At 39.0% G+C, this 13,066-nt stretch overlaps 1 protein-coding gene across 9 annotated transcripts in view; it reads left to right on the plus strand.

Annotated features, from left to right (window-relative positions):
* Positions 1-7,154, plus strand: part of CEP170 (centrosomal protein 170) — a 127,035-nt gene extending 119,881 nt beyond the window's left edge. For 7 of the 9 annotated variants that reach the window (XM_030302247.1, XM_030302249.1, XM_030302250.1 and 4 more), the window contains 3 exons: positions 2,366-2,459; positions 3,197-3,248; positions 4,874-7,154. In XM_030302247.1, the coding sequence (XP_030158107.1) occupies positions 2,366-2,459; positions 3,197-3,248; positions 4,874-5,163 (436 nt within the window). In that variant the 3' untranslated portion in view covers positions 5,164-7,154. The remainder of the gene's footprint in view (positions 1-2,365; positions 2,460-3,196; positions 3,249-4,873) is intronic. The other 2 variants (XM_030302251.1, XM_030302253.1) reach the window with 2 other exon arrangements.
* Positions 7,155-13,066: the final 5,912 nt, after the last annotated feature.

Genomic DNA, 13,066 nt, shown 5'->3' on the forward strand with positions numbered 1-13,066 from the left:
ATCCCTACCCTTACGGGGTTTACAATCTGATCAGCAAGGTGAAGCATATACACACTTAACTATTGTACAGGGTAGCATGTGGTAGATTGGTGCCCACTTATAGACAAAGACAAAGAAAGGATCACTTTCATTCAGGACAATGAAGGAAGGCTTTATGGAAGGTAGTATTCAAAGATAGGTATAATTTTTAATAAGCAGATCTAAGGGAGAGAGCCTGAACCTTTTGTGTGGAGTACCAGGCAGTTTGGAGAATGACTGGTCTTTAACTTTTATGCCAGGAGTTATAAGCTCAAAAGCCTACCTGGGCCTAACAATATACACCTATTTAAATTGCCCCAATGCTTTCTATGGGCACGGCTGAAAATATTTATGCAAAAACCGTTTTACAGAGTTCTCACAGTATTCCATGTGAAAAGGACCCCCTCAAGCTGCATAGCATGGCCCTGTGTTGGTAGACTACCAGTTTGTAACCCTAATTTGCATGGATTAAGGGCACTAGAGAATAGACAGTGAAAGTCGTAGAGTATGAACCAGAGACTTTATTCTAAAGCCAACTGCCTTATCAAAGAAAGGTTTTTTAGGTTAATAGTTAAATTATTGAATGAAATTTATCCTTGGGATTTAATGTGTTCCCATGGTGACATTTAGTCTACCATTTTGAATCTGTAATGTAATACGAAGATCACTCAAAAGCTATGAATTTTTTCCTGATAGATCTGTAATGACCTTTAAACAAAAACAGTTCTAACCAGTATGACCTAGTCTAAAGTAATGTCTTGATCTAGTTTTCTGCTTCCTTAGATTTAAATACTGTATTAGAGTTCACTTCCTAAAGCCAAAATGGTAAGTTTGGCTTCTTAAGTCCATACCGCAATATTTACAGATTATCTTTAAAGTAAGTTTTCATCCCTTCAGTACTTCAAGCTCTGGAGGAGCTCCAGCTTTTCTGGAGTCAGGGACCTCAGGTGACCATTCTAAGCCATTTTCAAAAAAGCAGAAGTGAAATATGTACCATTTAACAGTTTGAGAAGCCCAAGCATTATACCCAGTAACCATCTTCTGGCAAAATTCACTAAATTTTTAGCACACTGTAGCTAAGCACGGACTTGCTCTATTATACGAGTCCGTTGCAGTTCTCCATTGGTCCATGAAACAGTCACTGTTTTCTTCCCGCCAGTCTTAATGCTGCAAGGACTCTTTTACAAATATCCCATAATTTCCATAAGTGCCCTAATTATCTTAGTATTATGAAAACAGCTCTTAGACAGCTGGCAAGGACATTTATTAGCCTTTCAGGTTTAGAAAATTTATCAGTTTCTAGAACCATTATTGCCCTTTTAAGAATGGTGATGCATAATTATAGATGTTCCAGACTTGATTTGATGTTGATGAATTTCATGTTTGCCAAAAGTAAGTTGTACTTGCCATATTGATCTTTGAAGAAATACAAATAATATAATTTAGTTTACTACTTAAATACTGATCAGCTTCCAGTAGTAATAATTTATTTACTTGTACACTGGTGATGTTTATATAAAGTCAGTTAAACTAAATTTCCAGGCTCAACAAAGAAATCTTAGAAGGAAACCAGAAAGGTGCCTATTATTTATGTCTCTCTAAAGCTGCTGAGTCCTCTCTCAAAGATTCCAAAGTATTTGGGGGAGAAGGACACCACTTTTGAAAGACAAAACTTTGTGGTACTTTTTTTTAATAAGTTAAGATATTTAATAAGTTAAGATATTTAATAAGTTAAGATATTGAGTTAAGATAGTTATTTCCTAATGTAAGGATAATTATCTGTGTGGCAGTTGTTTTTATCAGAAGGATAGTGTCTTACTCTAATTGGTTAATCATATACAAATCTAACCTGAATTAAGATTTTTAAAGAAAAGCACAGTAAGTACTCCAATTTTCAGCCTTTAAAATAATGTTCACACTTTAATCAGTTGGAAATTCTTCATACCTAATTCGGTCTGTGTTCATCTTAATTTCATCTTAGGTTTATACTGCACACATTCTTTCTGAACCAAGTTGTGCTAATTTAATAAGTGGTCATTTTATGGTTAATTACAAATGTTAGATAAAAACAATTTGGAGGTGGTGTCATCAACATTTGTTGTATATTTGGTTTTCAGTAACGAATGTGATAAATGTGAAAGGATGTATATGTGTATTCACAACCACACACTTGCTTTTTTTGATACAGATTTCTCACATAAATGAGCTAATTGGTAATATTGGCTCAGTAGTTTATTTGCGGTTTTTGTTTAGTGGTTTCTTTATCTTCGTGTAGCTTTGACTGTTAAACATATGACAGATTTTTAAAACATGAAAAGTAAAATGTTTATGTTTTTTTTATTTCTAGAATATTATTTAAAGATAAGGATCGGAATTGGGATGAAATAGAAAGCAAGTTAAGAGCTGAGAGTGAAGTCCCGATTGTGAAAACCTCAAGCATGGTATGGGAATTCTGCTTAAATATTAAAACATTTTAATAGGTTTAAGGGAATGATATGCTTACTTTTGAAGTGCTTGTTGATTTACGGTTTTAAATAGATACAAATACCCAGATTTGGGAAGTTTTACACCTTCAGCTGTCTGTCATAGGGGCTTAAAATGTTGATTGCTTCAAAGCTGCAGACAGTATGAAGGAGGAACTTTGTGTTTCTCGCGAATACATTCTTTTTGTTGTAACAATTATATATTACAAATAGACAATTTGAAATAGGGGCCAAACTTAAATAGAAGTTGACATGAATCATTTCCTCTTACTCAGTAGATTGCTTATCTCCTCCTTAAGAATTTGTACAGATTTTCATTGTCAGAGAGTCTTACTAAAACTAAGGTTGCAGTTCATGCATTTTTCAAAGAAAATCCTTAACGCAGTTTTACAAAGTTGTTGTGAGGTTGATCAATGCAAGTTTTTCAAAGTCTTTGCTTATTACAGTAGTATTATCTTGAACTTTTCATCTTTTACCATTATCTCATTCAAAAAATAATTCTAGTTAAACATTAAAGATTATAAAATTTGCATCTTGTTTATGGGACATCATAATCATTGCCTGTCTTGTTGCTGCAGATGTCGTGCCATGTAGATGTTAAATATTCCAAATAAGAGGAGTGTGAGATTTGTTGCTATTCAAATAAAAATGCTTTCCTTACAGTAAGCTAATTTTTGTCATTGCTCTCCCTACAGGAGATTTCTTCTATCTTACAAGAGCTGAAAAGAGTTGAAAAGCAGCTACAAGGTACATTTACTACTGAATTAAGTAGGAAGAGCTAATGATTTCAAACAAGTACATTCTAAGATGCCACTTTAGAATGTGGTATCTCTTAAAATATTCTTACTATATTATAATGTGATTTGGTTAAATGTAGTAACGTATGGATATATAGTTCTATGTATCCAAATTACTCATAAAAAGGAAGTTTTAAAATCCAGTATAAATAAAAAGGTAAAGTTAAATCTTGGGTATGTGGGCTAGTTGTTGTAGATGAAGTCATAGTATTCTATATATTATCTATTTTACTTGTATATAAATACTAATACATAAAAAATATGTAAAATAGTGTATTAAAATGTGTGTGAGCAACTCAGAATCCTTATTGACAGTTGATATTATTTATCTGATTTGACATTTCTTAAGTTATATTTATGATGTCACCCCAAATGAGTTTGTATTCTAAAATGAGTGATAGTTGTTTGGATGAACCACAAGAAGAGAGTGCATCTTGGCCAAAGGGGCTGGAAAAGGAGAGAGAGAAGAAAGAGAAAGGGACTCTGTTTGCCTCCTGAACGTTGACAGGGCCATTGTTTGGGTATGTGGCACATCTTACTCAGGCACTAATGCCTGTGTGTGTCTTGAGCTAGAATCTGCAGCGATAGAACAAATAGCTTCCAGAGTTAACTGCTAATTCTACTCAGTCTTTGTTGCTTGAATTACCATAGGCATTATTTGTTGGCCGTAGCTCAGTGATTGTTAACATCCAGTCAGCTTCCACACCTCGAAGGGTTATGTGTTCTGCTCCCATGGGGAAAAGTGTCTTGCTAATAACACAGCGACTGTTAGCTGGTAGAATGGAAGTATACTTTGAAAAGGACCTCTGAGTGATTCTTACATCAGAGGTACTTCCTTCTGCCAACTCCCCCCTCTGCCCAACGCCAAGTTGGAAATCACTCCCTAAGAGTTTTCCTCATCCACTCAAGGATCTTTTGGAATGAAAGCCCCTCCCATGCAGTAGCCAGGTCTGTGCGGCTCGCAGGTGCCGCCATGGGATATTAGTAGAGAGGTTCTGAGGGTGTCCCTGAGGCCCAGTGGCACATACACACATGCACACGGCTGATGGCCCCACATCCTTACCCAAGAAAAGGGACAACATGCTTGTGGTAGCATTCAAAGTGTGAGGATGTTCTCTCGGGCCTTCCAAACCTTCCAGTTACTCTGAACCCCATCTTAGCAATGAATCCCCAGTTATCCAAGTAGTAATACATCTAGGAGTGCTTATTAAAACCACAACCAGTATTATCCCTATCCTCTTGCAATGATGAGCAAATTTCAAGAAGATCTTTCTTAAATTCCACATCTTCAAATCTCAGTCTTCCAACAGACTCCAGAAGGCCCATGTGTGAGCCTGTTCAGGGCACCAGAGAAAGCAGTCAGGTCGGTATAATCTCCAATGTAGATCAGCCCCAGAATTATCACAAATGGGTTTAAAATACAGTGTCAAGAGGATTAAGCAAATTTTAAGATCATACAACCGTCAGTAGTTGAAGTATTATCCGAGTCATGAGCAGTGTTCACGTCCAAATTTAAGTGCATCTGCAATTCTCTTTTTTTCCCTGTGTTCCTTTTTTTTTTTTTTTCCCCTTCAGCAATCAATGCTATGATTGACCCAGATGGAACTCTGGAGGCTTTGAACAACATGGGATTCCCCAGTGCTATCTTGCCGTCTCCACCAAAGCAGAAGTCAAGTCCTGTGAATGACCACGGCAGCCCGGGTCAGACACCGACACTTTGCCAACCAGAAGCTAGGGTACTCCACCCTGCCGCTATCCCTGTGTCGGCCGAATTTGAGAATGCTGAGTCTGAGGCTGATTTCAGTATACATTTCAATAGGTTCAACCCTGATGGGGAAGAGGAAGACGTTACAGTACATGAATGACTTTCTCTCGGTTGTTAAAAATAATTACCTGTGGATTGACTAGGAATATTGGCAGCAGCGTAGTGTTGACTTACACAAAACAAGACAGCTTGGTCAGCTACAATCTTGTTATCTCTGTCTTCTTAATTTTATTTATTTATTTTTTACCTGTGACGTGGCATCCTATTAATCCTTGCAGACCATTAGCGAACCACTTGATGCACACGTAGGCAAAAGCAGATTGTGGCAGTGTTGCCTTTTGTGGTTTTATGATTTTCAAATTGAATTCTGTAATTGCATCCTTTCCCTTCATAGATCTTTGTTTTTTTTCTTTAAGCCATGCTGTGACCTACAAGCAAATTAAATACCCAACATTTCTGACCCCCATGTCTTCTGTGCCAAGCTGCTCCCTGAAATGGACTTCTTCTTCATCTGTACAGATTTGTTAAACACTTATATTTGCTTCTTAATAATAGGATTTATATTAGTATTCATTACCATTGGATACAATGACCTGTTACTCTCCACAGTCAAACTGACCTTCCAAAATAGTCCTTCTTGTGTTCTGAAATTTTCCAGCATCTATGTGATTTATATAACCTTGTTGCTACGTAAATTGTCTTGGGGTTTACGGAGATGAACTATTATGTTTGCACTAAGATTTGCCGGGAGTGCTAGGTGGACATAGCTATATATCAGTAAGGACTAACTGTCTTTTTTGTACATAGGAGATTGATAATACTGTATTTGTTTTAACCCCTCAGTGTTTTACTCCACTTTCAAAAAGCTTAATCTGGCACTTTTTTTCGATTTTTTTTTTTAACGGAAGTAAGATTTTGTCTCATTTTAGGGCAAATGATAACTAGAAAGATTAAACTGGACTGCTTAGGTGGAGTATATTTTTTAATCTGAGAACACGTATATTGGTCCTGTGTTACCAAGTTTATATGTGACAGTCGAAAAAAAATTCCCTTGAAATGATCATGAAGTTAAAATTTTCTTCATTAGGAGACTTGGAGAGCCAGTAGTCATAAGATTAGCTGATAGTTTCACTCCCAAGCAATGAATTGCTTCTGTGTGTTTCCCTGTAGGACCCAGTAGTAAATCCTGTCCGTCTTATACATTTGTAAGGACCCTGCAGGACAGCAACGATGAAGGCTCGGGCCTGTGCTACTGAACAGGAAGCCTGTGACAGATACCTTCTGTAAACTTGTCTTTTCTCTTTCCAGTAAGTTTACATTTGGTTAAGTTTTAAAAGAAAGTAAATTACCTTGTGTTTCCAGAACACTATAATTTGGGTGAATCTTATGAATTCATTTAAATATTACTAGCAGACTTGGATTTTCCCCTTGACCCCATCAGTCTATAAAGGTTAAAACTGCAACTTTTGCACCTTGTACGAAATGGTCTTTTAATATTTCAGCAATAATCCTGTACTACATTTGTTTCAAGAAACAAACTAAGTCCATGCACTTCAAAAACCTTACAAGATTTAAAAAACTCCTGTACTGTTAGGCCAGTTAATAAAGATGCAAAAAAAAGAAAAAAAAAAAAAAAGCCTTTTGTAGAGATGTAAAAACAGAAGTCTGTTGTATAATGAATCTCATATTTTTCTTTAAATTAAAAAACACGGTAAATGAACTATTCTCCTTGTAAAGCTAACTTCTCCATTCTGTCTGATAAAGGAAGACTGAAGAGAAGGTTTTAAAGAACATGAATGGAATGATACAAATGCTTTGAAGGAATAAGTGAAACATTAAAACAGGGTCAATATCCATTTGAAGAAAAAGTCGAACACAATAATCACACCATTGTTCCCTCTTTTATTTAATGTTTGGGTACTGATTATACCCCCGTGGAAGTGGAAGGTAAGGAGTTGTCAAGGAAAATATTAGCATCTACTCTACTTACGTTATCCTTTTAAGTGTTTACACGGTTTTGTTCACTTATAAACATTTGGCCTTTTACTATGTTATTTTTATTTTGTATGAATACATTATCCTCCTTATTTATTTTTGTTACATTTATTACTTATGTTATTTTGTTATGCATTTACAACTCCATTTTTAAATAAAGTGTTTCTGGAACTTTACACAATGATTGTACATTTTATTCTACCATCTGATTTGCTAATACTTCATCAGTTTATCAAGTAACTATTTTCCAAGGCTTAGCAAAACAAAAAATCCTTCAGTTCTAGTTAACATGTGATAATTGTGAGGCTTCATAGTATTTTGACTAAGGAAGAAAAATTTTTCTTGGCTGATCTCTGTAAATCTGATTCTCTTAGCTTAATACTCCTAATGTAATGTGCACACACACGGCCTTTGTTTTTAACTGGCCTAGAATCAGTCATCAGAAGGTTCTATGACAGTGATCTATTTGGGGAACAAAGAAGAAATTTCAGATATCTTGGACATCCTAAATTTGAGAACTGTCCATTTGGATTCATTTTCTTTCCTCATACCATCCACACCCAAGAATCTTAACTGTCTCCCTCTTACCGTTCAACATTGTTTCTCAGCTTGACCTTTGGAGGCTTTGCACGATCTGGTCCTTTTCTTTCGTGTCTGTGTGCACCTGATACAGACTCTCCCACTAGCTCCTGACAGTCAAGCTCCTTCACTGCTCTGTGCATGTAGCTTCCCTTTCTCCTTCCTTCCTGCTGCCCCATATCCTCTGTCTTCTTCTTCATGAAGCTTCCCTGACTTGACTGGGCCACAGTACAGGCCTGTGCCACATACTTGCATTTTTCTCTTCCCTTCCCCCACTGTATATGCGTGTTTCTTCCTTCCAAATCACCAAACTAATCTTTGCTTCCTGAATAGACCCTGTACGTTCAAGTATCTGTGCCATTTGCCTCCTTCATCTGTCCTTGTTGAGTTTGCTTGCCATATCTCTGCCTGACCAGACCCTAACTTTTGAAAGGAAACTAGACTTAGAAGCATGGGATCCAGACCCATCCCTCATTAGCTAAAATGTGTTTCTCTCCTTTTGATCTGCAGAACGAGAGCATCATGGTCATTCTCCACGTCCCTGCCAGTCCACGTGGTCTGTGACTGTGAAATGGTTCCCCTTCCTCTTTTCCTCCAGAACGCCTTCTCAGATTCCTTGTTCTAGAAAACCTTCCTTTCACCATGTTGTCATAACCTCTTCTTCTCTGCTAGAGCCCAAATCACAGATCTGTTCAACAAATAGGTACTGAGTGCCTAACACTTACCTTAAATATACCCTCACAGGCCTTCTGTTCTAGAATAGGGTGACAGAAAATAGAAACTAAAAATTAAGTACATTGATCATGTCAGATGGAAAGATTACATCCTGCGTCTTCCTCCCAGTGAATTGTTTACATGCCTGTCTCCTAAAAGGTGTTTTCTATAGGCTCCTCTCTAGAAATACACATTTGCTGCAGAACCCCTCACTCTTTAGGAAGTAAGTGGTCTGCCAGGACTTGTCTCTCATCTGAAGGAGGAACAACATCCCTGCAGGACACCAGGTGCTGGCCGTGCTGCAAGAAAGTAAGTGTGGGAGTTAAGATGTGACCCTGGGTCTGACTGACTGCCCCAGTCCTCTTCGTTCTCTGTCATGAAGACACAAGAGAGTCGAGTCTCAGTGGTGTTAGAAATCCTGCAACTAAAGTTACTGTAGTTTTGGCTTACGGCAAGCGATTTCAACTCCAGCCTGTTTCGTTATCTGTGAAGGGAGGCGGAGGGGGGCGGTGGTCGGCTAGCCAGCTGGTCTCTGAGCTATATTCCTGCTGTATTAGTTTTTATTCTCTGACCTTCAGGTATACTCTTTGCTCTCTTCCCCAGATTTGTGGCTGAAACATACTTCGCTATCTTTACAGTAATTCTGCCTCTCTTCCCGTCCCCTTTAGCAAATGATTGGCCAGACACTGGCTCTTTCATTCTATGTTATTCTTACTGCTTCTCCCAGAAATCCTCCAGTTCTGTGACTTCAGCACAACTGTTGGCTCATTTCACTTTTGCCCACAGACAGAGTGCCCGTGCTTTGGGCTGAACCAGGACATCCTAGTGACTATGACACCATTTCCAGGAAAAAAGGCCTAGCACTTACTGAACCCCTTCTCTGTGGCAGGCACTACTTACCCAGGGCTGTATTTTGAGAATTTGCCCTCATCTTTCTCCCTTTGGCCAAACCAATCGCTCATACATAGACTCTGAGGAGGAATGTGGCAAGATAGGAAGCAAATCTCACCTATAATTAATTCTGTCTGTTTTTGAGAGTGTTAAGACCAAAGCCCTTCGGGGAATTTATAAGACTTTCAGAGAAATGAAAGCAGACATTCTGGATTTGATGCAGTCTCTTAGCTGGAATTGAAAGAGAGGATTCCTTGCACAGCAGAAGATGGGACTCCAGGTCCTGGGGCGGAGGGGACGGGGAGGACGGGGACTGAGGAATAGAAAATTGTAAGTACAACATTTGGCACTGACGTGAAGATTTATTTAGAGTGAGACAAGAAATGACAGCTAATTGCAAGTTTCCACAGTATCACAGCATCACCAAACCCGAAAAAAGAAACCTCTACCGTATTTTTGTCCTGCATTTTGGGGATGCATTCCCTGTGATGACCTTCCTCCACCTATAGTATGATACATCAAGACGCCGGGAAGAAGTTCCAGAGACCAATGCCCAGCTCCTCACATGGCCCACCTGTTTCTTTCCACCCCCACATGTTGCCTGTGTGGGTCGCTGTTGAGCACGTTCATACTGAGTCTGCACCATCGTGTGGTGCCCTGTGGGTGAAGATGGCACCAGTGCAGGTAGGAGGGTTTCTGAAGACCATTCCTACACCAGGACAGGTAGAAATCGCTTACCTATGCTAAGAAGAGACTAAGAACCACGTAACATCCTAAACCCAAACAAACCCTGTCCTCAACTCGAATCCGCCTTATCCATTTCCCATTTCTGATGTCCACAGACACGGGGAAGTGTGGGGGGGGGAGGGCGAAGTTCAGGATGGAAGAGACAGTAACTTTAACAATCGCAAATTGTAAACCTGCCTGGAGCTTGCCCTTGTCTTCCCCTTTCCCGTGCCTCTCCAGTCCGAGCACTTGAGTCCTCTGGAAATGTACTAGATTTGCTGATGCATTCAGGAAGTACTTTCTGAACATCTACTTATCCTAGGCACTGTGATTAGCACCGGAGTACAGCCAGGATGTTGGAAAAGTTCTCCACCTGGAACTTTCTGGGCCGCTTTGCACTGAAGCTGGTTTCCTAGCCTGGCATCAGTCCTGAGACCAAGCCGTCAGACTCACAAAGCTGCTCAGGGGGTTGTGAGCTGGAGAGAAACTTCTGCCTATCAGAGGCCCTTTTGTCCCCTCCTCCTCCCAACCCAGCCCCAACCAATCACTTAGCAATTTCTGGGATCAAACCTCCTTATCACTTAGAGGCACTGCTTAAGATTACTACAGGCTCCAAGGAAGGTCCTTTTTGAAAATCTTCAGGAGGTGAGTGATAGATGCCTTGACTTGAAAGGCCAGCATTTTGTATTCACAAGCTATATGCAGTAAATCAGTAAATACTGTCCCAAGGTACTCCTAAACTTAACTTCTGAGTTTCAAGCTATTGCGTTTTATTAAGACGCTGGTAGAGTCATCAATATATCACAAGAGAGAGAGGAATCTGCAGGAGGATACATTTTAGGATGTGTTGTCCTGGCCTTGTTAATTCCAGCAATATCAACCAGACATAAAGTCTCTCTCCCTCTTAACACCTCTAAACACTGGATAAAATATAACAAACATGGTTTTAATAGCATAATTTTAATTTTTAATAATTTTAGCATTAATTTTAGTAGTATAATTCAAAATTTCCCAGGGGCCAGGATTAAAAAGGAAACCGAAATACAGAAGTGATTCTGTGTCTTGTGCTAGTCGCTGGTTCTTGGTGACCAAGGGCCTTGGGTTTTGCTTGGTGCAGAGAAAGGACATGAGCCTCAAGGGTGTGCTTGCTTGGCAGTCAGAGTGGTGATGTGCACATGAGCCACATCGAGGAGAGGGAGACACGCCATGGCAAAGAGCCATTGTTCCAGAAGAGAATAGACTTTTTCCAGAAATGAGCTAGACACGGATCCTCAGATTTATAAATCACAGTAAGTCTCAACCCTGATACATTGTTCTGAAATACCTGGTTACACCATGGAACACCAAAGTCCAAGACAAAATCTTAAAAACTAATCAAAGAGAAGAGACTTATTTTTCACCAAGAACTACAGCTAGACTTCTCAACAGCAGCAAGAGCTAGGATGCAGGGGGCTACTTGTTGTTCATGGTTCATATCCATGCAGAAGTACAAAAGCATATATGGGAATGACACATATAAATTTTTTTAATTATTTCTTAGTGTTTTTATTTATTTTTGAGACAGAGCATGAGCAGGGGAGGGGCAGAGAGGGAGGGAGACACAGAATCTGAAGCAGGCTCCAGGCTCTGAGCTGTCAGCACAGAGCCCGACGCGGGGCTCGAACTCACGGACCGTGAGATCATGACCTGAGCCGAAGTCGGACGCTTAACCAACTGAGCCACCCAGGCGCCCAGACACATACAAATATTTGAATCGAGTTATCCCTGAGAATGGAGAGAAGAAGGGGGTGGACAGTGGGTGAGTTTTTAGGGAGGCTGTGATTTTTTTTTTTTTATTAAAAATGAGATACCCCCTTACACCTGTTGGAATGGCTAACATTAACAACTCAAGCAACAACAGATGTTGGCGAGGATACGGAGAAAGAGGATCTCTTGTGCATTGTTGGTGGCAACGCAAGCTGGTGCAGCCACTCTGGAAAACAGTATGGAGGTTCCTCAAAAAACTAAAAAAAGAACTACCCTACGACCCAGCAGTTGCACTACTTGGCATTTATCCACGGGGTACAGGTGTGCTTTTGGAAGGGACACGTGCACCCCCATGTTTATAGCAGCACTATCAACAGTAGCCAAATGTCCATCAATGGGTGAATGGATAAAGAAGATGTGCTATATATATATATATATATATATATATATATATATATATATATACACACATACACAATGGAGTATTACTTGGCAATCAAAATGAATGAAATCTTGCCATTTGCAACTACGTGGATGGAACTGGAGGGTATTATGCTAAGTGAAATTAGAGAAAGACAAATATCATATGACTTCACTCATATGAGGACTTTAAGAGACAAAACAGATGAATGTAAGGGAAGGGAAACAAGAATAATATAAAAACAAGGAGGGGGACAAAACAGAAGAGACTCATAAATATGGAGAAAAAATGAGGGTTGCTGGAGGGGTTGTGGGAGGGGGGAAGGGCTAAATGGGTAAGGGGCATTAAGGAATCTACTCCTGAAGTCATTGTTTCACTATATGCTAACTAATTTGGATGTAAATTTAAAAAAATAAAAGATACAATTGAAAAAAATAGCTTTTTTGTTCACGGCAATGGTGGGTTTAAAGCAAATAAGATAAAGTGTTAGTAACTACCTCATTTTGATAGTATCCCATGAACTTGTTATTTCCTATGCTTTTCTGTATGCCTGAATTGTGTCGTTTAAAAAAAACATTAAAAAATGTTTTGAAATATATTTCCTTTCCCACTCTTATTTGACTTGTGCTTACAGAACGTCGATCAATTAAAAGATTAAAATTGATACTGAATTTCTGGTATGTCTAACAAGGAGAGGAATTCGTCAGATCTACTCGTCACACATTTGAAGGAGACAAAATATAAAAAGAACTACATTGGCACAAAACTTCCTTTCAGAAACTGAGCTAGCATTACCGAAAAGAGCAAAGTCCACTAAGCTCATTCATTGGCTTATGAAATTGTAGCCTAGTGGTTTACATCCAACCCCAGGCCTCTCTTAGTCCTGCCTTCTACTTGGGAAAATTTATATGCAATAAAGATCTGAATACCT

This window comes from Lynx canadensis, chromosome F1 (assembly GCF_007474595.2).
Source record: "Lynx canadensis isolate LIC74 chromosome F1, mLynCan4.pri.v2, whole genome shotgun sequence".
Taxonomy (NCBI): domain Eukaryota; kingdom Metazoa; phylum Chordata; class Mammalia; order Carnivora; family Felidae; genus Lynx; species Lynx canadensis.